The sequence below is a fragment of the Loxodonta africana genome, chromosome X, assembly GCF_030014295.1.
Source record: "Loxodonta africana isolate mLoxAfr1 chromosome X, mLoxAfr1.hap2, whole genome shotgun sequence".
Taxonomy (NCBI): Eukaryota; Metazoa; Chordata; class Mammalia; order Proboscidea; family Elephantidae; genus Loxodonta; species Loxodonta africana.
Genome location: NC_087369.1, coordinates 15,189,575 through 15,213,142, shown reverse-complemented (window position 1 = coordinate 15,213,142; position 23,568 = coordinate 15,189,575). Strand labels below are relative to the sequence as shown.

The following is a 23,568-nucleotide window of genomic DNA, read 5'->3' as shown; positions in this document are numbered from 1 at the left end:
CAGGGATTTCTGAGAACACTCTGGGATGGAGATGATGGAGGTAAGTTATCAGTGTAAGAGTGGTGGACATGAACAAATTCACACACAGAAGTGGGAGGGAGGAAAGAGCTGGGGGCACGCAACATCTGATACGCAGAAGAAAAGGAGCTCGAGTGGCAAATTAAGGAAGAACGGCCAGAAAGGTAAGCAATGCCCTGTTCAAAGGAATTCAAAGGAGGCGGCGGAAGCCACGGAGACGCTGCCAAGGGCCCAGATAATGAGGAAACCTCAGGTCCTGTCTACATGTCACTGCTCTCTGAAATGCCAACTTGAAGCCGCCAGTGCAGCCAGGGGCCGAGGCTCTTCCCCAGAGCTCTCAGGAAATGCCTGGGAAAGCCCAAGGCAGTGTCCTCATCCAGCTCTACTGGTTCCACCCCTGCTCTGCCCTCCAGCAGGCTGTCTCCTGCCATTTTGAGCTGGTTTCCTCTCAGGCTGGTGCTCTGTTCTGTACCACTGTGCTCCAACTGACGTTGTTGTCATTAGCTGCCATCCAGTTGGCCCCCAACTCATGGATACCCCATGCACAGTGGAACAAAACACTGCCCAGTCCTGCACTATCCCCATGATCAGTTGTGGATGGGACTGTTGTGATCCATAGGGTTCTCATTGGCTGATTTTCAAAAGTAGATCACCAGGCCTTTCTTCCTAGTCCTTCTTAGCCTGGAAGCTCTGCTGAAACCTGTTCAGCATCACAGCTACATGCAAACCTCCACCGACAGATGGGTGGTGGCTGTGCATGAGGTGCATTGGCTGGGAATCAAACCCAGGTCTCCTGCATGGCAGGTGAGAATTCTCCCACAGAACACAGACATGGCCAATCCTTAATTTCCCACCACACAACTAAGAAAAACCCAGCAAGAGCAGGCTATAAATGTAACCAAGTCTGACTGAGGGCGGGCGCCTACAAGAGGGAGATGGCAATGCAGACAGCTCTGGTTAGGCCTACAGGCCTGGCCCCTCACAGGCCCCGCGTGCCCCTGTGGTGGGGAGGAGGTGGCTTTCTCATGTCAGCTGTGCCTTGCAGCATGCATGGGCCCAGCTTCAGACCTGCTTTCCGCCCCAGACCTGCTCCCCTGAAGAGAAACCGCACCTCAGGACAGTCCATCAGGACACGATGTACAGCGGGATCTGTGGCCCCACTATAAAGCACATTTGTAGGACTTCAGAACTGACCAGCAGGGCTTAGGCCCTCTGTCTGGGCCCCTTTCAGGTCCCGCTGCTAATCTCCCATGGGTAACTGATTAAACAAGAACACACATACACATATATGTGGACGTACACGCACACATGCACACACCTCTCTCAAGGGCCAATAATCTCTCCACAGAGAGTGTCATTTGGTGCTATTTCAGGAAACCATGTTCCTAAAAGAAGCGATCTGCAGAGATGAAATATTGATGGCTGAGCGATTCAGTTCCTTGTTGATTTGAACTTCTCCAATCCTAGATGCCAAATAGGGTCCTCAGTTTGCCTTGGCGCACGCGTGTGTTTTAGGAGAAAGTTTCCCTAGCAAGATAGATTCCCATTTTTAACAATTTTTACACAACTTGTTCCATGACGTTGGTTACATTTCTTACAATGTGTCAGATGGTGGGAGAGCACGTGTGCTCGAGGAAGAGGAAGGGGTGGGGATTCATTGGGGGGCCCTCTGTACCACAGGGCCACTGGAGGGCTCCCCCACTCCTCTCTCAATCCCACAGCCCCCTTTGAGCTGTTGTATGTATTCGATTCTGTTTGAGGAAAGGTCTGTTGGAAAGCTGTGGTTGCACGGATAGGGCCTGGGTCATCTTCACCCACTTCATCATTGATTAGTCCTGTGCCATCTGCATCACTGGTCCCTCCTGCCTCACGTGCTCTGGATTCATGGCGTTGACTTGCCTTAGAGCATATTAGGGAAACAGAGGTGACTGGGGAGGGGTGATGATGGGCTAGAGCAACAAGCCCATTACTGCAGGGGCCCAGCTGTGCAAAGCAGAGGAAGACTCCTGTCTGCCCAGCAAGGAGAACACAGCTGCCCCCTGGAGACCTCCTCCCATTAGTCCCGTGTGGGAGGCCTTTGACCTGCCGCTCACTGAATGCTGGAGGCCACCACGGAATGGCTCCCCAGGGTGCTTTCTTCACTGGGCACTGGTCTTCCCTCTGGAGCCCTGAGCATGGTGGGAAGGGAAGGCTGGCCAAGGCAAGAAACCACCCTTTTGCAAGTGTTTGTGGTGGTATTTAAAAAAAAGTCAAGTTGTCTTTGGAAGGGAAAGAAAAGGAAACCCTAGTCTGGAGCGGTGGTTCTGTAGGCATTGAAGAGGAGGGCGGGTGAAAGTGTGCAGAACAGTGTCTTTTACTATTTGGAGGGACGCGGAGCTTCCGAAAGGGTCAGCATTCTTGAAATAAGGTGGAAAAGTGACCTGTTCCTGCAGTTTTCTGGGGTGGCCAACAGGAGGCGCCCTGTTTGAGTGACCCCTGGCCGACCACCCCTTATCCAGGTATGTCATGCAGTATGGAGAGTTAGGTGGAATCTTCAGGTCTTCACTATCAGCTTCAAAAAATAAACGCCAAACTAAGAGAGCTCCAAGCTCACGCCCACACGCCCTGTGGGTGCACATTCTGAGAATATAAATACCATGACGTTTTTGAGGCAGCCTTTCAAAGCTCTGAGAATTGGTAGTCAAGACAGAAGGTTATGAAGAAAATAAGGCAATATGATTATCTTCTTCCTGAAGTTGCCCACGGCAATGTGTGGGTGAACAGGAGGATTTTTTCCCCTAAGCCATTGCTTTGCTTGCAAAGCTGCTGTGAATCTTAAAGACTAAAGAAAACTAGAGGGAAATGAGAATTTTTTCAGATCACTGTGCGTTAAGCTTGTATTCAAGGCCATCTCGAACTTTTAGTAAAGGTTCAAGTATCGAGTGCTCTTAGTAATTTCACAGGATCACGAAACAAGTGACGTTCTTTTGGAGAGTGCTTCCTGTGGCCATTGCTATTTCCCGTTATGCTGCCCACCCGTTACGTACAATAAAGGCGATTTTGGAGAAGGTGATATGAAGCTATAATTCGGTGGCCTGTGAAAGCACCCAGAGACTCCCATGTTGAAGAGGATGCTGTGATTTTTCAGAGCCGGTGTTTAGAAAAAGCAACATGTGGGAAGCCGTGTCATTCATTCGCTTTGTGACCTTGGACAAGTGATGTCACCTCTTGGGGTCTCGTGTCCTTGTTAAGAGGGGATTGAAAAAGTCCAAGAAGTTGCTTCCAGCACTAACATTCTAGATCCTATAGTTATACCGCCAGTTGCCATCAAGTTGACTGCAATTATGACACCCCCGTGTGTGTCAGTGTAGAACTGTGCTCCACAGGGTTTTCAGTGGCTGATGTTTCCGAAGCAGATCACCAGGCTTTCCTTACAAGGCAGCACTGGGTGAACTCAAACCACTGACTTCTTAGTTAGCAGCTAAGTATGTTAACGGTTTGCACCACCCAGGGACTCCTATAGTTATGGAGAGCATGAGCCCCAGTCCCCGGCCACCAGCTCTCAGTTCTCCTGCTGTCCCTCCAGCACGCCAGCTTTCCTTCTGGCCCATGGTAGCCTGGTCCATCCTCTGAGTGCATCCCACAGATTCGGTATTGTACCCAGAAATGCATCATCGTTGCTCTCGGAGAATGTGTCTTGCTGGTTTCGGTGATGATTCTTTCTTCTTCCTCTCGTTCTTGGCTTAGTTTGTTTTCCTCACCTATGTGCTTGGAGTGGCCTGGCTGGGAGTCTTTGGTTTCTCTGCGGTGCCCGTGTTTATGTTCTATAACATATGGTCAACCTGTGAAGTCATCAAGTCACCACAGACCAATGGGACGGCCAGCGTGGAGCAGATCTGTGTGGATATCCGGCAATACGGTACTCACTTTTAATTCCAATGAATTTTTTTCCTCCTGTGCATATGCCTGGGCATTCATTATTATGTGGGTGTGATTTTAATTGTTATCTGTTTCATACATTCTTCTGTTAGAATAGTTTATACTCTTTCCCAAAATTATGCTCCATTTGCTGGATTGAACCATCACTTATGCTTTTAGTTGCTGAAGGGTCTCATTCAAGATTTTGTTATATTTTCAAGGTCAGTATGTTGTAAAAGAAGCTTGGTATAACACAAAACTGTATTGCAGTTCAGGCCAAAATAGTATTGTGTTAACTGTATAATTTAAGTAATTTGCACATCCAACTCTTTGAATCAAATTTTTTTTAATGACCAATTGCTTCAACTTTTGTGTATACTGAAAAACATAAGCATAAATCCAGAGGTATTTTAAAATCATCAGAATGCACCCCACAGAAGCCGTCTTTGGCTGCTCGAACCAGTGCAAACCTATTTTCTAATGAAGGCGAGCCTCACAAAGGGAAACTAAGGGAACTGTTGGTTCCTTTTCATAAACCACAGAGGCGCCACTGGACTGTCCTGTCAATTAATTTGAGACTCTTCTTCCCTGCTGAGCAAGAGAAGGCAGCATCCTCAGTAAGGGGTTTAATTAGTGCTTCTAGTCAGGATGGTGGGAAATCATGTTCTTGGTAGAAACAACTAGGGCAAGAGAGGTTTTCATTAGAATGAAAGAAGAAATTACTGTCCTTTCAGAACTTTTCTGGGGGGAGACAACCGTTTCATTTGGCTTTTTTTTTTCCCCCATGTGGCTTATCCTCAACATCTTACCTTACAACATAATACGGAACTTTCCCGAAACCACCTGTCAGATTAATCTCATCTCCTAAAGACCAAGCTTGACAACACTGTTCTTTATAATGGATTACAGGTAGAGCCAAAAGTTGAATTTTAAATGTATTCATAAATGAATGTCTAGATATATATCATTGTCCTAACCCATTGCCATCGAGTCAATCTGACTCATAGCGACCCTACAGGACAGAGTAGAACTGCCTCATAGGGTTTCCAAGGAGCGTCCAGTGGATTCCAACAGCCAACCTTTTGGTTAGCAGCCGAGCTCTTTAACTGCTGTGCCACCAGGGATACATCACTGCCCTATTCCTTAAAAATAGTTCTGGCGAACCTTTTTTGCCAGAAATGATTACCAGTAATCGTCTTTTTAAATCTTCTGTATTTGGACCCTTAAGAGCACGCACGGCGCACTGTAGCTTGCACTAACGTTCTACTGGGGTTCGTTTTGCAGGTATCATTCCTTGGAGTGCTTTCCCTGGGAAAATATGTGGCTCTGCCCTGGAGAACATCTGCAACACAAATGAGGTAAACCCAGCACAGGCCACAGGGCTCCTCCATCACCACTTCATAAATGAGGCTGAGAATGAATATTCTCCTAGGTAGAAAAGCAAGAGAGATGGCTACAGTGCCGTAAAGGACAGCTCTTTTGTATAGTTTCTTAAGACCAAACTCAATGTAATTATTGTCATTACTCAGCCATTTTTGACCTACAAAAACAGCCATCTCATATGGTCCAACCCATCTGTTGAGAGTCCCTAGGAATCAGTGAACTTTTCCTTTTGGCAATAATTTGGGAGTGATCCCAAAGCTGCAAGTCTGGAAATATATCTAGGTTCTTCTCTTTCCCACTTCAGAAAGATTTTTAAAGTAGAACACTGGTCACAGAACAAATGTAATTAGTTTTCATAGAAAAGCTTCCCCTGAATGTGCGTAAACCAAATTTTTATAAATGAAGCCACAGTTAATCGTTCATACTTCCAGAGGGAATTGGTATTATTTCTCATCCATCCTTAATTGCCAGTAAATCTTAACACTTTGGTTTAAAACCTCTCAGTCCTAGAATATTCTTCAGTCATTGGCTTATGTTTATAAAGCAAAATTCTCAAATGTACTGTGGGAGTTTGCATACTTAAGATTGTAAGGAATTTTGGGAAAGCAATGAGTTAAAAGAAAAATCAGCCCCTACTCCTCTAACTGGCTAGTCACTGTGTATGTTCTTAACATGGATTGGTGCAAAGCAGGGGCTCCCAACCTTTGCTGCACATTGCAGTCATCAAGGGAGCACTACAATGCACTGATGGCCAAGGCCCAGGCCCTGGTAGTCAGCTGCAACTGGTCTGGGTGCAGCCTGGGCATCAGAAAGTTGTACAGGCTGCCTGGGTGACCCTGGCATGCAGCCGGGCTTGAGAAGCAAGCTTGCAGAGAGCACACCCGCATCCAGCCTGGCAGAGAACAGCTGCAAGGAGAAGCAGCCCCCAGGGCAGGGTGGGTAGGCCATTTCATTCTGTACCCAATGCTCATGTCACTGCCCTGTTTCTTCCTAGTTCTACATGTCCTATCACCTGTTCATTGTGGCCTGTGCGGGAGCTGGTGCCACCGTCATTGCCCTGGTGAGTAACGGCCCCAGGATTGCCTGAGCCTAATGCCCCCCGCCTCCAGTCTATAATGACAGATTTCCCTTTCAGCTCTTACCAGCCTCCTGAAGCAAACAGTCCCGGCACTCAGCAGTGGTTAAATATCACCTGTGTAAAGGCAATGCACGCTCAGGTTTGCAGGAAGTACTAGCTGCCCTGACCCAGACTGTAGGTGATGCCATTTGGATTCTGTGGAAAGAAGAGAGGGTACCAACCAGGTACCTGGAGCACCTGTCGACTAGGGCTAGTGTATTGCTTTGTTGCATTCAGCCCTGAGTTCCAGACCTTCAGAAATAAATGGACAAATGCTCTCCTGAGGCATTGCCCATTTCCTTGCCAGGAATTCCTAACCTCCAAGTGGAAATATCCATCTGTGTATACATATACATATATAGGCACACACATATACACACGTGTGTGTAATCTGGGGGGTTGATTTGTGATTTGAAGAAATTCAAACTAAGACTGGTAGAGCAAGGGGCAAATGTCAGCTGCTGTGAAATGAGTCGTTCCCAGTTTCAAAACATTAAGTCATTTCTACTCATTACGGTCCAGGAAAACAAAACATAAACAAAGCCCGTCAAATCCCAGCGCTCCCTTGTTCTGGCTGCTGCTCTGGGCCGAGCACCAGGCAGGAAGGGGGCTAACTGCAGCTGACCAGGCCACTGGGAAAGATGGGGTTGGGGGATGAGGCACCTGGCGACACCTTTCTCCTGTTGTTGCCGCGGCTCTCAATCCCGCTCAGCCACAGCCAAGTCTTATCGTAAACTGACGCTGACTCGGAGGGCAGAGCCGAGGACTTGTACTGGGACATGAGAATAGTTTGAGTAGTTTAAGTGGGGAAGAGCCCCCGTGTGGGCGACGGTCCGGCAGCCCTCCCCCGCCTGACCCACGTAGCCGCGCCGGGCCTTGGCCCTCACTGCCTGTGTCTCACCGTCCTGTTTTGTTCTCTTCCACCAGCTGATCTACATGATGGCTACTACCTATAACTATGCCGTTTTGAAGTTTAAGAGTCGGGAAGATTGCTGCACTAAGTTCTAAGTTGCATAAGGCCAATAAAGAGCTTTAGAGAGCTATACTCTGTAGTGTGAAATATCACTGACACCCCAGACTAAAGCAGAGCTAGGTTTCTGCAGTTTTGTGACAGTAATTTGTAAATAGCTTTAGTAACCTGATTTCGCATGGTAGAGTAATAAAACGACTTACTGTACTCGAGTTACACAAAAATGAGATCTGGCTACTTCCACATTTTGAAAAGGATCAGTTATTTACTGACATTGGTGAGCAGCCATGGTGAAAAAATGATTGTTGAACTTAAACTTTCAGCAGTATCTCTAAATGCAGCATTAAGCCTTCAGGATGCCTGCATCTCCCGTTATTTCTGCTGGCTTGATAACCAGTTTCGGTGATGAAAACGGGCACTGAAGATGAAACAGAGAACCATGGTAATCTGGATTGTGTTTTGTCAGACTCTTTTTCTGGAAAACATTTTGCAAATATTTCAAATTTGATTTTTTCAAACATGTACGATCACCTGGTTCATTACCAAATAAATGGCACTAAAATAAGCCAGATGAAAATTTGCAGACAAAGAAAAGCCACCCATTTGTTTGCTATGTGGACTTTGTGCACAACACAATCATTCCCCTTAGAGGCCCTTAAGTCGTCGCGTTTTGGTGAGTAGTAACTGACTCCTTGTCCTTATAGCCAGCTCTCGAACTGCACGTAAGATTTTAATGGGAAGAGCAGTTGTGCCTGCATCAGAATGTCTCAGATAAGTTGAGAAGGAAATATGAACTGTCAGGAACTGGAGGTGTAGATTTATTTTGCAGGAAATATTGAGGAAAATAAATGAGAAAGAAGCGTTTGCCGCATCAACTGTAAAGAGTGATAATAAGGATTTTGACATTTTGTGAAATGCAATACTGGCAGTTATAAAATGAAAAATGTAGTTTCATTACTAAAAATGTGTTAACTCAAAGACTGCATGCTTTGCTTACAGTTCTTAATTTTGGTTTTTACATTCATTTAGTTTTCCCGTGTTAAATATGTAGTTTTTTTTTTTAATTATTCTTATTTACCCAGAATAAACATTGTTCACACTTTTAGGCCTTTGGGGAAATTTATTTTCATCCACAGGTAGAAAAGATCTTTGCACCACACTTGTTTAAAAATAAAACCACATATTTCTGAACTTCTGCACTAGTCTTTGAAATTACTCTCAAATGGTAAAAAGCACCCTCTCGTGTTTCATTTTTGCTTTTTCCTAACAATAACTTCAGCCATTTTTTTTAAACGTTCATTATGTTTGTATACTAACGTTTCTTCAGCCTTTTAATATTGAGCGAAGGAGTAGAGCATGCTTTCAGTATCTGACCCCTCTGACGGCAGAATGACTATTAATACAGAATAACCTCCCCAGCCCTTTTAAAGCACAGACTGTCCCATCTGACTAGCAGCTTGCTTTGCCTTCTGACGTGCTCACTAGCCATCATGCTCACCCTTCTTTTCCAGATCCACTTCCTCATGATACTGTCTTCTAACTGGGCTTACTTAAAGGATGCAAGCAAAATGCAGGCTTACCAGGATAGCAAAGCAAAGGAGGAACAGGAACTGCAAGACATCCAGTCCCGGTCCAAAGAACAACTCAATTCTTACACATAAATGTAAAATGTGCCAGAGCGTTTCCGCCGAAGAACTGACAGCTCTGACAAACCACCAGACAGCTCTTCTGCGGTACAGATGTGTGTCCCACCTAACAAACTCCTGTACAAGGTCCAAACACTTCACTGTCTGTCTCAAGCTGCTGGGATGTATTTCTAGGAAAGCCTTCCAGTGGGTAAATCTTTTCCTTTAGAACAGATATTGGAGGTTTCATGTTAGCCATTTTAAAAGGCAACACTTTGACAAAACGATCGGTTCATCCTTTTGAAATCTGTGGCATGTTCACACTTAGGGCTAATCACACCAAGACAGGCCGCGGGATGAGTCATGCTCCTTGATAGGGACCTGTGATGTGCCAGCATCAGGGGATGTGACTGCAAACTCACACATGGCATCTGTCCCCAAATCAGTGTATCGATATAGGTCATAAGATGGCAGTTCCATCTCTGACAGCTGACATTACATTTCGGCTCATCAAAGGTAGTATGATTCTAGGTAGTATGATTCTTACAATTGACTTTTTTTTTTTTAATTAGCTGACGTTTTCCCCCCAAGTCCAGGACACATGAATTCCCTGAGCAGATCACAAGTCCATTTTTCAATAATGCTGAAATGAGCCACTAGAATGCTGTTGTACCTGCAGCTGAGTAAGCTGGGTTTTGACCCACTGACAAGCCTTCTGGAATCAATTTTATGATAGATTTCATTTTAATAAAATGGTAATGACCCAGTCATTGTCATTCTTCTTGGGAAATAGATGTCAGCTCTGCCTTACTGAGTATTTGCTTGAAATTTCTAAGAATTTATATTGCAACAGGAGACCCTAACTCCTTCACAGAATTTTGTTCCCATCAATGTTTTTCTCAATTACGAAGTGTTACCTTATTAAAATGACCACCATCATACACCATCCTTCAGTGGTCTGGGTAAGGAGTTTACAATTTCATACCAACCATCTAAAACCTAATTAAATAGACCACAGACCTCCTACTTTTATAGACTTGACTACTTAAGTAATTTAAATTAGGGTATTTATTTCATTTTTTCATATCTAGATCTTAGTTTCCTGGAATAACAAGGTTTGATGTTCAGTGAGAAAACTGCTTGAGTTTAATTAAGCCATTTGCAACAGAAACTTGCCTTTTAAATCTTTGTGTCCCGGAGCATTCAGTGACTCCGCGTATTGGGTGTTAGTGATGGTAAACTGTGTGGTGTTCTTTCTGAAATGATACATATAACCGTCAGGGCCATCAGTGCTTTTCAAGGGGGCTGCATTCTATAGTTAACTATGTATATTCCTGTTCAGAGTTAACCTGTGGTTGGCTGTTTCCTGGATTTTAAAACATATGTGTGCAGAAATGTATTAAAATGAAAGGAAGCATACCTTTATCAAGAAGCTATTAAAGAACATTCCTCAAGTATGATGATTTCATTTGGATTTTTTTCCTTGGTTAATGCCTACATGCCGATTTGGCGCTTTTTTCTTTGTTCATCGGGAGAAGCTCTCTTCTGTGTGGAACAGTTGTTGCCGACTAGCTTAGTGTTTCTTTTCCTGTTGCATGACAGACTTCAATATTTTTTTCCAGCAGTGGAGGTGCTGTTAGCATCCAGGCTCTCCTAGACGAGCAGTGTCTAAAGCCTAATTTTCCTTTTCTAATTCTGTTAGCTGTTGCCAGGAATTTTTGAAAGTTTTGTTTAAGTAGTCTAATATTTTTTATGTAAAAAGCATTAAATTTTGCTATGTATAAATTTTTGTAACCTAACAGTGAATCAATATTTTCTATCAGTGCCAAGGGCTTCCTGTAGTTCTATTCAAGTGTTACAATAATAAATATTTGTAGATAATAGTCGATACTTGTGTATGCTTATTTTAAAGATCTATTTAGGTGGAAACAGTTGTGGATGTACTGAGAGTCATAAATAAAATTATAGCTTCATTCACTTGCCTTTTTACCATACATAAATCCTTTCGTTGTCCTCGGTATGGTGTCACTTTTAAATACTGTGCACAATCGCGATTTCACACTTGCATGGAAATCAAGTCTGTAAGAGAGTGCTGCATGTTTCCCTGCTGACAAAAATCTCTTAAGTGAGAGCAATTTGAGACAATATTGTAACCCGCTGGGCTGTATACTCTGCATAAAGCATACCATTAGCACTTTGTAGTTCTGTGGGAAAGTAGAGAATTTTTCTGGCTAGCTTCTTCAACAAATAAAAGCCATATACCTGTGGGATTAGCACAAGGCTTAAACCTTCTCACTGACTGAGGAAAAGCAGAAGCGATGGAGAGCTATTTTGTGAAGGGTCGCTGTACCACTGGCTATTTTATACACCCGAAGTATAAACGTCTATCAGAAAGGCCAATTCAGGTATATACAAAATCTAGATCTAACAGTTCCTCTATAAAGCAGAAATCAATGAATTTCTTAGGATTTCATTTTCTAATCTGTTTCCTTATCTGTCAGCATGACTGTACACTGGCATTTCCCACACCTGACGTTTCTTAGTAAGCATCAGCCTTCGTCACTATTTCCTCACTGACATTTCTAACCAAGGTGCTGACTCCAGATCATCGCATCAAGCATGGCAGAGCAATCAAGAACCCAATTAGCGTGCTATTTTTCACACTAAAACCTTTTTATGTAGCATTTTGTACAACAATTCTTTAAGTTACATAAGTCACTTAAACTGGTGTGTGTAAAATACTGGCTAGGTAAGATCACATGCAGTGTCTTAATGGACAATAATCATGCCACAAAACATAGAAACTTCCAGAGGGTGGAGTAGAGATTTTTCCATTTCTATAGTTATTTTTTTTTTATAGTTATAAAAAATACCTTGTGAAATTTTACCTTTAAGAGATGACCATAAAGTCAAAAATTATAGGGGGGGGGGAACCTACTCATTTGAAAACCAAGGCATGAAAATAAGTCCATTCATTAAGAAGTGACCCAAAGAGTCCACAGTATTAAATTAAAAAAATTCCTTTTAGGGCTTTTTAATGGTATGATTGTCATAATAGTATAGGATCGCAAAGAGGCAACCCCCCTTGTTACGGGTATCTTTTCCTAAATGATAGCACCTTTCCCTAGCTGGTGCAGGGCCAATTTGGTCTCAAATGTTTGTGAAAAATTACACGTTTTACTAAAGGGAACTTTTTCAAAATGAGTATCACACTGAGTTCGGTTCTAAAAAGTTCTGAGGAACAAAAAGGGGGAAGCGGCAGTCTAGGGAGGGCCAAGCAGTCTGTATCAATGTGCGTTCCCAATGATGCCACCGTCTGAAATATGGGAAACAAGGACTGTGCCCTGATGTGGAATATTAAGAATAATTATGCTCAGCATTGTTTCAGTTGACTGACTGGGGGGAAAAAAAAATGAAGCTATCAAAACCCAAGCTAGCTAGAAACGATATTTACATAGACAAGGGCTTTGAAAGCACAAAGGGGGAGGGAGGGAGCTGAGAAATATTAGAAAGTGTTAAATTATTTGAGGTGGTGTTGAAACAAACGATGCCAAATTCTTGGTAGCAATGTGGTACCTAGATAGCATTTCTTTAAAGTGTTCTCAAAGGTATGATGTTATTGTAAAATATGAGTGAGTGTACTACAAGCCCAGGGAATAAAAAACACTAAAAAAAAACCCAAATCCCCCCCCCCCCCGCCTTTGCAGTTTGTTACCTAACTTAATGACCGCACAAATATCACTGGCAAGAAACGACTGAAGGGAAATGAGCTCCCAGATCTTACCAGAGAGGCAGACCACGCAAATCCTTCCCATGTTAGCAGCTGAGTGGCCGTGATTTTAGCACTGAGAGTCCCACACCCTGGGAACCTTTCAGTCCTGGGCAAACTGGGAAGGTTGGTCACCCAGCAGCAGCTCTCTATGCACTTTTGAGGGCTGTACCCGGAAGTGTCATTACAGAAACCCTCTGCAATGCTCCAAAAAGCAAGACACTGACCTCAGAGCTGCTGGGAGACAAAGATGGGACAGGGGAACAAACACGCTAGTTCCGCTAGTGCTGCAGTTCTCTCGATCTGGTTGATGTGGAGGTTTTAAAGGTCATTCTGGAGTGGGACATCCAGGGAAGTTAGAAACGACCCACTGCAAGTCCTTTACAAGTCCCGGGATGTCTCACCTGGGTCTTCCCGAATAGGTTGTGGCAGTTCTGGTCTGTGGATGCCTGGGTAACGTCCTGGCTCTGTGACTCCAAGGCTATGAGACCTTGGTCAAGTCACCAGCCTCTCTGTGCCTTGTACTGTCTACATCTGTAAAGTGTGGAAAACAGGACCTACACCTCATGTGGCTGATGCATTAAATGAGTTACTACATGCAGAGCTTTAAAATTGGACCTGGCACAGAGTAAGTGCTCAATACATAGTACTTTTTTGATTTTTATTACCATCTAAAAAGAGTTTGTGTTGACTCTCAAGAAAAAGATAGCAAAAGTAAAGACCACAGGCGACACTGTACTATTTCTACAGCCTAGAATGGATGAACCTGTCTTTCTGTTAAGGGACAAGGAAGAGATTACTGGGGAAGAAGGATGTCTTACAGGTGGTAGCTCAACTCTGGAGAGGAAGAAACACAGGTAAAAGTTCCAAAATGTAGGCCCGGAGTTTGACCAACAAGATATATTTTCAAGTATGTGTACCCTGCGACAAAAACGTAAAAAACAACCAAACCAACCCAAGGCAGTTCATTCTAGTGTTTAAGAAAGGCCTAAGAATGAGAAATGGTCTGGCTGGAGGAGAAGTACAACTTGACTATTCTTGGTTTATACAGTATAGTTCCACCCAGAATTATGGAAAAAAAAATGAGATGGCATTACAGATACGATCTTTATTGATAACTGTCTTATCACAAAGCACAGGCCTGAATGTTACATAACTTCTCATTGTTAGATGTAAGAAGCTGGGCAGCAAACATCACCAAAAGTCATCTGGTTCCTCATGAGACAAGCCTGTGAAACTAAATTACGGAGAGACAAAAATGAAAAGTATTCTTGTCAAATTTATTCAGGGCGCTTCATGATGTTCTCCTTCCTTTCCTGAGGGGTTTCTGGCCTAGCTTACAATCTGTATCAGGACCAATTTCACAAGTTAAAAAAACACAACTGATTTTGTTTTCAAGTCAGTCATTTTGAATGATTCAGTAATCTCTTACAGGCAATCTCCAATATGTGAAAGCTCCCCTTGGCTAACAAAACCAGCAATATGGTAACGGTTTGCGCGAGGTGCAGCGTGTCTGGGGAAAACCATACCTTTCGTCTTTGTCACTAGATGGCAGTGTATCCAACAGTGAGCCTTCTCTGATGACTATCTTTTTGGAGCTCTGAGCCATAGAAGGGAAAGGAAAAATTTGAAATTAGATAAACATTAATTTTATAAAGCACTTTAGGATTTCTTTTAAAACTATTTTTTGAAATATATATGTAATTTAAGAGTTTAAAAAAAGAGATGACTTTCTAACAAGCAGATTAGAATAAGTTATCCGTATGCATTCTAAACATCCACAGTACTCTAGCTTCTATAAACCACTGATCTCTCAGGCAGTACTACTGCATTCTTTGTTCGCAGAGAGATCATCCATTATTTTGTGCTTGTTCTTTAAACAGTAAGAGACATCCCAACTTTTATAAAATTTTACAAATCAAAACCATTAAATCTTTTACCTGAGTAAAAGCTACAAAATTCTGTCAAAAGAGTGTAACATTTCAAAGACAGAAGGCTCCATCTGACCTTGGAATTTTCTATGATTTTACCTTTTTGTCTCCCCACGGAGTAGGCAGATTCCTTTCCCGAGGTTTAAAATAACCCACAAGATGCCTCAGTGTCCCCAGCCCAGCCTGCCCCTTCCACAGCACCCTCACCTTGTCTGCCGAGTCCTCATCTCTCCCTTCCTGAATGATTTTCATGTACTTCTCTAACGGATTTTCATCACAAGCAGATTTGTCTTTAATTTCTTGAACACTCATTTCTAATTCTTTTTCCATTTCAATCTTCAATGATTCTTCAATCATCCTCTATAAAACACATGGGTGTAAAAACAGGAAATAAACAAGGAAATTTTAGGAACTTTTAAGTGTTTAAAAGCACACAGTAATAAATCCTGATCCTCTAAGTACAACCTGCATACCAGAGAACTGTAGATAAATTTTTAATTCAAGTCACTGCTACCTTTCGAAGGAAACAAACAAGCTATCTAACTGAAGGAAGGGATTAACTTTCCTAAAGTGGCCTGTGCTTTGAGCCCAAATTAACCAGTAGTCAAAGGAACATTCACAGAGAAGACAGTTTAAGTAAGACTCAGCAGGTGTGTTAAAGTGGCCAGAGTAATCTATCTGTCTGGATCCAGTATCAGGACACAGAAAGCAAGAAGAGAACAGGGAAAGGCAGTGTGCACCCCTGGAAGCCGCCATGGCCTGGCAGTCACCTCCAGGTGGTTCTCGTGCTAGCTCTAGTCCCCGCTAGCTGACTTTGACGAAGTCTCCTTAAACTCCACTTATAAAGCCAAGAACCATAGCGAAGCAGAGTCCACCTTCTTTGCAGGCTTCTTTTAAGATCAAGTGCAAAAGAGCTTTCAAAAACTACACTATAAACTCATAAGGCTATAGGCAGGCTTTCCAAAAGTTGTCTGCCACTCCAATAACTCAGGACATGCTATGACTGAGACTAAGGTACTGAAGGTGTATAAGGTAGAAACTAGTACATAGAAGGTCAGCGACAAAGCCGACCCTCAGTGAGATGGAAATGACACAGTGGCCGCAACAACAGGCTCAAACATAACGATTGTGAGGATGCTGCAGGAATGGGGAGTGCTTCATTCTGTTGTACACAGGGTCGCTATGAGTGGGAACTGACTCGACAACACCTAACAACAGTAAGGAGAGTTAAGCCATACAAATTACCCTTTCTTGATCCAGCTTTTCTAGTTCTCTCCGCTCCTTTTCTAAAGCTTCCTGTCGTTCACTCTGCCTTCTTTCTTCTTTCTGTCTTTGATCTTTCATGTGCTGTTCCCATATGTTTTCTTCTTCCTTGGGTTCTCCAATTTGTTTCTGATCTATATCTAATAGGATAGAAAAGAAAGAATGAGTAGCTTTTAGCATCAGATTTCTCCAACGAATGAGGGATGAGTTTGTATGAGCCCGTGCCAAGACTCAGGAATTCCCTTTTCTTTATTCTCAGCTGGCTCTGTTGACCTCCTTCAAACTGCTGTTCCCTTTTCGTTGCCTCCAGGCCCCCAGACCCACTCGTAACCCTGCACCTGGCTTTTCCTTTACCAAGATGAATACTGTCATCCTTAGCAGGAACTACTTCAACAGTCCTCCTGGCCACATCACATGCTTTCAACCTCTTCAACCATCTCCTCCCTCCTTTCCAGGGCAAACCCTGGATGTCGGCCTCTGCATCTGATTATGATTCCTCTCCTAGCTTTAGGACCCTGACTTAACCAGTAGTCCCTATTCATTTACATAACAGTTCTATCAGCTCTTTCCCCTTATTCCTACAAAGGTGCTCAGGTCGCTCCTCCTCCAAACCAACCCCGCCATCCTGCCATCCATTGCACATGTCCTTCTGGGGCTCCAGCCATCACTCCGCAGTGGTCATTCCCACATCTTTTTCTCTAGTCCTGATCTATCCTGAGCCTCAGACCCATGTGTCTAGGGGGTCCCCCGCTGTGAGCACATACACTTCCCCAGGCACTGGCTCTGTACCTGAAGCTATCATTACTGTCCCTCTCATTATGCTCTTTCTACTCTCTGTCCACACAGCCACCAAGGTGCACTTCTGCCTCCTCCAGCTGTAACTAGGGTCCTTCTCACTGTGGACCTGGACTGCTGAGAGAACCCACTCAAGAGTCCCCTGACACTAAGCACTCTACCTCCATCAGCACCAGCGTCATTGCCTGAAGGGAGGACGTGGGTTTGCTGTGTAGCTTCTTGGCTCTGCTAGAGTCCGAACCAAGGCAGCCTAGGCTCTGACCATCTGCCTGTAACTTTTCTTTCCAGATTTATTTCCTACGTTGCCACTACCTTTGCACTTGAACGAATTGACCTCTATGCCATCTTCCTTGTTCCCTGCCTATGGCTTGCCGTGTCCTTGCTCTGGGCCTTGGTTCTCCCTGTCACCCGAGCCTGGCGTGGTCCCCTCCTCCCCCTTTCCCTACAAAGCCCTAGCTACTCTTCAAGACTGAACTGAGATGCCGCCTCCTCTGAGAAGTCCTCCTGATTCCTAAAGTGACGACCCCTCCAGCACCATACTCACACAGTATCTTGAACTTGCTTGTCAAAAACCACACACACTTGCTTCTCCCACTCTTATTCCTTACGGGCAAGGCCCAGGTCTTAATTATCTGTCCATTCCTAGAGCCCTTCACCCACGTTCCTCTGCCTCAAAGGATTCAGTAAATCTCAATCCCAGAGATGCTTGTTCTGACTGCTCACCTCTGGCTCCAGTCTATGACCTAAACTTTTTCACCCGAGCAAGGCTAATAAGCACAATTCATAGGCTTGCGAGTGGGCTTTGAGGCTTTTTGCTGTGCCTTGTTCTAGAGTCATCAGCAGGAACTGAGCTGGTTTTACTGACAGGAGAAAGGCAACAGTGTCCTCTCTCTCAATCCTTGCCCTGAAATGAAAATACCAGCCTTCCTCACTGGCAGAGCCGTGGGCTCCTGGCTGGTGGAAGAAGGGGCCCTCCGAAAACGGCACTGCACGCTTACATGCGAGGGTGATTTCCAAATGGCTGTGTTGTTTTGGTGCCAATTAAAAAAACGGAAATAATGAGAATGTTCATGCAATGTGAAGAATGCAACCAATGTTGAATGAGAACCTAAACTGCTGTATAAACCTTCACCAAAAACACAATAAAATATTATTTAAAAAAAAAAAAAAGAGCAACGGGCAACTTCTCTGGGCTGGGGTATATTTTGTAGCAACGAGTGGCATACAGAAATCTCCTTGGATATAAGAGCAAAGACAAGAAGCATTTCCACTGGGCACCTCACAGATACCAAGTTTCGGCCTTTTTCATTTCCTTTGCACCCATGATGAAAGGTGAAATGACGAATATAAAAGAATTTCTCAATTATCAAAAAGTAACCATGCCACTTAATAATTAGCATAAAGGTCATTAGTATAATCTCCATTACATTTCAGAGGCACGACACCTACTGACTCAGAAGATTCCCTTTATGTTATTTTTATTCCCTCACCTCTCTCACATCTCTGCTAGATGGCTGCCTATCAGATAGGCGCTCCCCTTGGCCACTGCTCCTATCCCGCTAAACAAAGGAAATGATCTGAAGTTCCAGGAAGTAAGGGGCTTGGCTGGGTTCACTGCTATATGCCAGCATCTCTAGTCTCTTTCAGTAATTCCTCATCTTCCTGAACACTATGACTTCAACCAAAAGAGGCTTTGGCCCTGCTTTGGAGATGATGTCTCTCCAGTGTTTGGAAGTGACTCCAAGGTGGCTTTCCTGGAGGGATTTCCTTTCAAGTGTAAGGCTAAAACACCTTGGTCCATGGAGAAAAGGGCCTGGCTAGAAAAAAGCTCTCATTTCTACCTTCAACTTCCCTTTCCTCCCCCGTGCCCCACCAGTGAGGAAGGGGGTAAGCTGGTGGGAATAAGATGAAGGAGAAAGTGGGCCAGACAACTGACGACCAGTTTTCCTCCGGCAATCATCAGCTTTCTCAATGATTAAAAGTTTTGGGTTTTTTCACCCTGCCCTAATTTAAAACATGAAGAAAGCAAACACATAGAAAAAGAAATCATAGAAAAATGTTAAAATCACATTAAATCACTTTAAAGATATGTAGCGGGAGTTAACCCTAAGGAGAACTCATTATTTCCATTTTTCCACCGTGATTTCCCAAGACGCTGAGGTTCCCATGGAATGTATCTTACCTAGTGTTCAGGAAAAGTGTAACTGCTGTGTTTGGATGGATGGTTTAAGATATCTTAAAAAGCATCTGACCTTGGAGGACTAAATGATAAGCTTTTCCTGCACACAGAGTGTTTTTCTCAGCACTGTCTTCACATGCTCAAATTGAGAGTTACCTAAGAAAAGCAATTAACAATGATAACACCCTAACCCCAAGGCTTTGAACAATCTATGCTTACAAAAAGTCTTTCGATGGTACCTGCAGTCATTTACAGAGCACATCTACTAATGTTCAAACAATCCCAGCTTACCTGGGTACTGATACGAGACAGGCCTGGCAGGCATAGCAGCTGAGACGGTGTCCATGTGAGGCATATCACCCGCGGGGAGTAGCTCATCCACTTCAAATGACCTTGGTATGTCCCTTGCATCTACACAGGGGCAAACAATTGTCCCATGAGTCCTTAATAACGACAGCCAGAGAAGGCGGTACCGCAGAGAGTGGAGTAACTAACCGCCCAGCACTTACACTTCTACCAAAGCAACTGGGCGAGCCCCTTCCTTAGAGGGGTCTCAGAAGTTTCCAACATAGACACTTGTCAGTGTATTTACTTCTTCGAAATGTTTTCAGACTCAAAAGAATTAGATCTGTTTACAATACAATCATGTATTGCTTAATGTCCATGATAGTTCTGTGAAATAGGACGTTGTGCGATTTGGATGTTGTGCAAACACCAGGTTGTATACAGGCAGTCCCCAGGTTTCGAACATCTGACTTACATACTACCCATAGTTAAAGAACAAACCCCCATAAAGCCTATTATATTAAAACCTTATGGGAGCCTGCTTCTCGTGGTCCTTGTTTCTGCTACTGCTGCTGCTGGAGCTGCTGGCAGAGGCCAGAGAAACAGGTGGCGGCTGACAGGGCAGCAGCAGGAGCAGAGTGAGGAAGCAAAGGAGGAGTCCCACCCATGATTGCGCCCAGCTAAGGAGCAGGAACAGCCTGGGCCCTGCAGCCCCCGCCACCTGCCCTCTGGACAAAGCCCAAGAGCCGGTGCCCAGCCCAGCTCATTGGCCAGCAGCGGCCACCAGCCCAGCCGGAGCTGCGCCATCCCCACCCACACCACGTCCATCAGTGATGCTGCACAGCTACCTAATGGCTAAGGAAAGCTGCTCTTAAAAAAAAAAAAGCATACGCAGTTGGACATTGTCCAAAGGGACGTTATGCGATCCATGGCTGTATTAGATTTGTTACCCAACAGGAAATCAAGCCAATGACAGAGAAAAATTAACTTGGATTGCTGACAAACATTTGAATTGTATTTCAATAGAAATGATTTATCAAAGTTGTCCTTTAAGTGGCAAGTTAAAAATAATTTGTTAAATTTACTAAGCCCTCTATTTAAGTGTTCAAAACATTACCATCTCAGATTTAACAATAAAGTTTCCAGGGCTAACGGACTGGTTATATGCAAATATAAAGACTTCTCAAGCTGGAAAGGACCTCTGAGAGGATCGGCTCTACATCTTTGTTTTACATTTAAGATATGGGTGTTGAGGTGGGCCAAGCTGAACAGTCAGGGCCATGGCCAGGACACCAGTTTCTGGACTCCTATGCTGACAGTCTTTCAGCTCCCTTCTTGCACTAAGAGCAGGGGTTTCTAAGTCTGAGGAAATCAACAGAATCAGTATAACTTAAAGAAAAATCATGACGATCTCATAAAAAAGGAATATGGGATAATCCAAAAGTTGGTAAATTAAGTCTTTTGTCCTTTTTATAGTTGCTTTAACGATTCATTTATGGGCTTAGCTCTAACTTTGAAATGATTAGTTATCCTAAAAAAATTTTTTTTTAATTTTTAAAAACTGGAACTCAGACACACGCCTGAAAATCTTCATGATATAAAATGGAGGTGAGATCTCTGTATTCGTGGTTTCATCACAAAATAACAATATCATGCTTTCTACATTTCCAACTCATAAAAATCAGTACTTATATCTGAACTTACATTCAAAAGATGAATCAAGTTCCTCATTATCCTTAGATGTTACCTTGTCCAGATTTGAAAATTCAGTTCTGTCTTGAAGTTCGGCTTGTTTTTGATAAAGACTGGATTGGAAGAATAAAATTCGTGAGTGTGACGTTTTAATCACCTCAAACCCAAGACCACAGTGTGATGAAAAGCCATTTGTAAATCAAGAAAACGCTTTGCAAAATTCCTTTCTCTTCAGCTTATAAAGAACCGCAGCTGGGACGCACTGCAAGCTCGCCATGCACCAGGCATGGTTCTAAGTGATTAATACACGCTAACACGCTTACTCCTCAGAACCACCTCATGCGGGGAGGTAGGTATGACTATCCTTAGTAAAGAAAAATACAGCACTCTCAGTGCTATTCCCTAAGAGGAGTTTATTTTCTCAATAACCACAAAACATTTCTGAAAGAAACAAATTCTGTACAGCATCATCACGAACTAGCCAGTGCTGCGATACAAGGAGCTCGACCCAGTGTGCACCTCAGCGCGTGGGTGAGTTCCATCTGTCCTCATGCCTGTTACCACAAAGCGCAACACAAGTGTGAGATGCTTGCAGGACCATTACAGGCCCATACTGCAGTTCTCAACTTTGTAAGTGGGACTGCTCAGACACACAAATACCCAGGCTCGAGCCAGGGCTGAGCGAGCCAGAAGATGCTGCAGTTGGGGCCAGGTCTGGGGAGAAGCCCCGACGTGACTCCAATCACAGCCTAGGCTGACCTGTGGGCCTCGTTTCTAGAACGAACTTCTTCCTGCTTCAACAATCATACCCCAGAGCCCATGGCCACTTCAGGATTTATGTCAATGCTATAAAAACAGGAACCTTATCTGTTTATATTTATATGCCAAAATACTTTTTAATGATGTGCACAATTGTTACAAGTTTAAAACCAAACGGAATGTATTTACTTTCTCGGATTTTCTATATTCATTTTTATCTTTATAAACCAGGTACAGTCATGGAACTCTGAAGATGCTTATTAAACTATATCACATATTCTATCCATCAGGTTGAGGAAATAAGTAGAAATTATGTTAAAAAGGAATCTCTCCCTCCGCCCCCAGTAATTCCGATGATTCTCAAAGATCACGCTTCATTTTACAATCTCACTGCAAACCATACGTGGCCACATGATCTTTCCTATTGCCTACAATACACGCACCAAGTAAAAGCTAAGCCGCAGTTAACGTGACTCAGCTGACGCCGATGCGAACGTGGTGTTTACCTCGCCTTCTGCTCTGGAAGGCTGGAGGGGGACGTGCTGGAGGAGGTGTGCCTAGACTCAGCAGGCGAGGGCTGCGGTGTTCTGTCAGGACAAGCACTCGGGGAAACAACATGGGATCTGGCCAGACCTAAGAAGCAGAAGGAACCAAGGTGAGAAGATGGCAAACTGCGTGGAGCACATACCAATGTGGTTTCTAAAGAGCTTTACTGGTTTGAAAAGAAATTCCATCTGTGATCCTGGCAAGATAAATGCGCTTCATACGAACCACTCAACCACCTCAATGAACAGCAGCGGTAATAATAAAATGTAAGATAAAACCAACCAGCAGTCAAGCACAGGACACTGCCCCTCCCTGAACACCTCTACCTGCCAAGCAAAATGCCAGGACTGGATGCTCTTTCTTCTACTGACTCCCACACCAACCCTGTGGAGCTGGGAGACACCAAGGTTGACCAGGAAACGCAGGTTCAGAGAGAGGACCCAACCGCTCCAGGCAAAGGCCTGAGTCCTTCATGATATGACCAATGAGAACAGAGTCTATCCAAAGCAAGAGTGTTCTGGAAACCCCTTCTGTAGCAGCTTACCTTCCAGGTACATTTCACTGTCAAGGCTCCTCATTGCTTTTGGAAGAGGAGTAGAGGAGAGGCGTCTTGGGGAAGAGCCCCTCCTTTGCCGTGAAGCTGCGCTACCTGTCAGCACTTCCAATGCGTCGTTCTTTTCCTCTCTCAGAATGCCCACCTGAGGCTGCTCAGAGACAATTCTGTCCTCTGCAAAAAGGCCTCTTTCTGGGGAACATGAAGTGACATTTTGTAGAGTTCCCAGCAAGTACAGGGGCAGTGGACTCTTTGCTGATGGCGGGCTTGTAGCTGGGTTTTGAACGACTCTTCGATGGTAATTTCTGAAAGCTTTTTCTAAGCGTTCGGCCTCTTGCTCTAGCTCCTTTACCCTGGCTTTAGTATTGGCTACAAATTCAAGGTCAGAATCGGGGGAACTGCTCTCTAGCCCTGCATCTGGGGGACTTGTGACCCTTGGTGTAACCGCAACTGCCTGAGCCTTGTCCAGTTCCAGAGGATTCTTCAAGAAATCCCCACTTATGTCACCATCGTGAGGTGCCATCCTGCCACCTATGAATCCAGTGATGGAGCGGTCCGTCAGAGATGGCTTTGGGTTGCGGTACACTTCATTCTGTAGAGCTGCAAATTACAAAAAGAGAACTTCAGACCTCGGCGGGAAAGGTAGAGAATACAATTCAAATATACTCGAAATAACAATTTTTGGAAAAATCAAAGTAAGTAATAAAAGGACAAGCTTGCACGTTAAACTGTTCCTTAAGCAGGGATAACTGCAAGATTATCAATGTTTACTGAGAGCTTGAAATG

General features: G+C 44.0%; 2 protein-coding genes across 10 annotated transcripts in view; one reads left to right on the top strand and one right to left on the bottom strand.

The window, feature by feature from the left end:
* The window catches only part of GPM6B (glycoprotein M6B), a 44,148-nt gene extending 31,922 nt beyond the window's left edge, over positions 1-12,226 (top strand). For 3 of the 6 annotated variants that reach the window (XM_003415985.4, XM_023555206.2, XM_023555202.2), the window contains 4 exons: positions 3,745-3,916; positions 5,200-5,273; positions 6,293-6,358; positions 7,343-9,010. In XM_003415985.4, the coding sequence (XP_003416033.1) occupies positions 3,745-3,916; positions 5,200-5,273; positions 6,293-6,358; positions 7,343-7,423 (393 nt within the window). In that variant the 3' untranslated portion in view covers positions 7,424-9,010. Of the gene's footprint in view, positions 1-3,744; positions 3,917-5,199; positions 5,274-6,292; positions 6,359-7,342 lie in introns of all 6 variants that reach the window. The other 3 variants (XM_023555201.2, XM_023555200.2, XM_023555205.2) reach the window with 2 other exon arrangements.
* A 1,624-nt stretch (positions 12,227-13,850) lies between these two features.
* The window catches only part of OFD1 (OFD1 centriole and centriolar satellite protein), a 36,869-nt gene continuing 27,151 nt past the window's right edge, over positions 13,851-23,568 (bottom strand). For 3 of the 4 annotated variants that reach the window (XM_010595783.3, XM_010595782.3, XM_023555199.2), the window contains exons 16-23: positions 22,774-23,382; positions 22,190-22,316; positions 20,937-21,037; positions 19,239-19,358; positions 15,956-16,113; positions 14,918-15,070; positions 14,309-14,379; positions 13,851-14,016 (exon numbers count right to left, since the gene is read on the bottom strand). In XM_010595783.3, the coding sequence (XP_010594085.1) occupies positions 13,974-14,016; positions 14,309-14,379; positions 14,918-15,070; positions 15,956-16,113; positions 19,239-19,358; positions 20,937-21,037; positions 22,190-22,316; positions 22,774-23,382 (1,382 nt within the window). In that variant the 3' untranslated portion in view covers positions 13,851-13,973. Of the gene's footprint in view, positions 14,017-14,308; positions 14,380-14,917; positions 15,071-15,955; positions 16,114-17,933; positions 19,104-19,238; positions 19,359-20,936; positions 21,038-22,189; positions 22,317-22,773; positions 23,383-23,568 lie in introns of those variants that run through there. The other variant, XM_064277984.1, reaches the window with a different exon arrangement.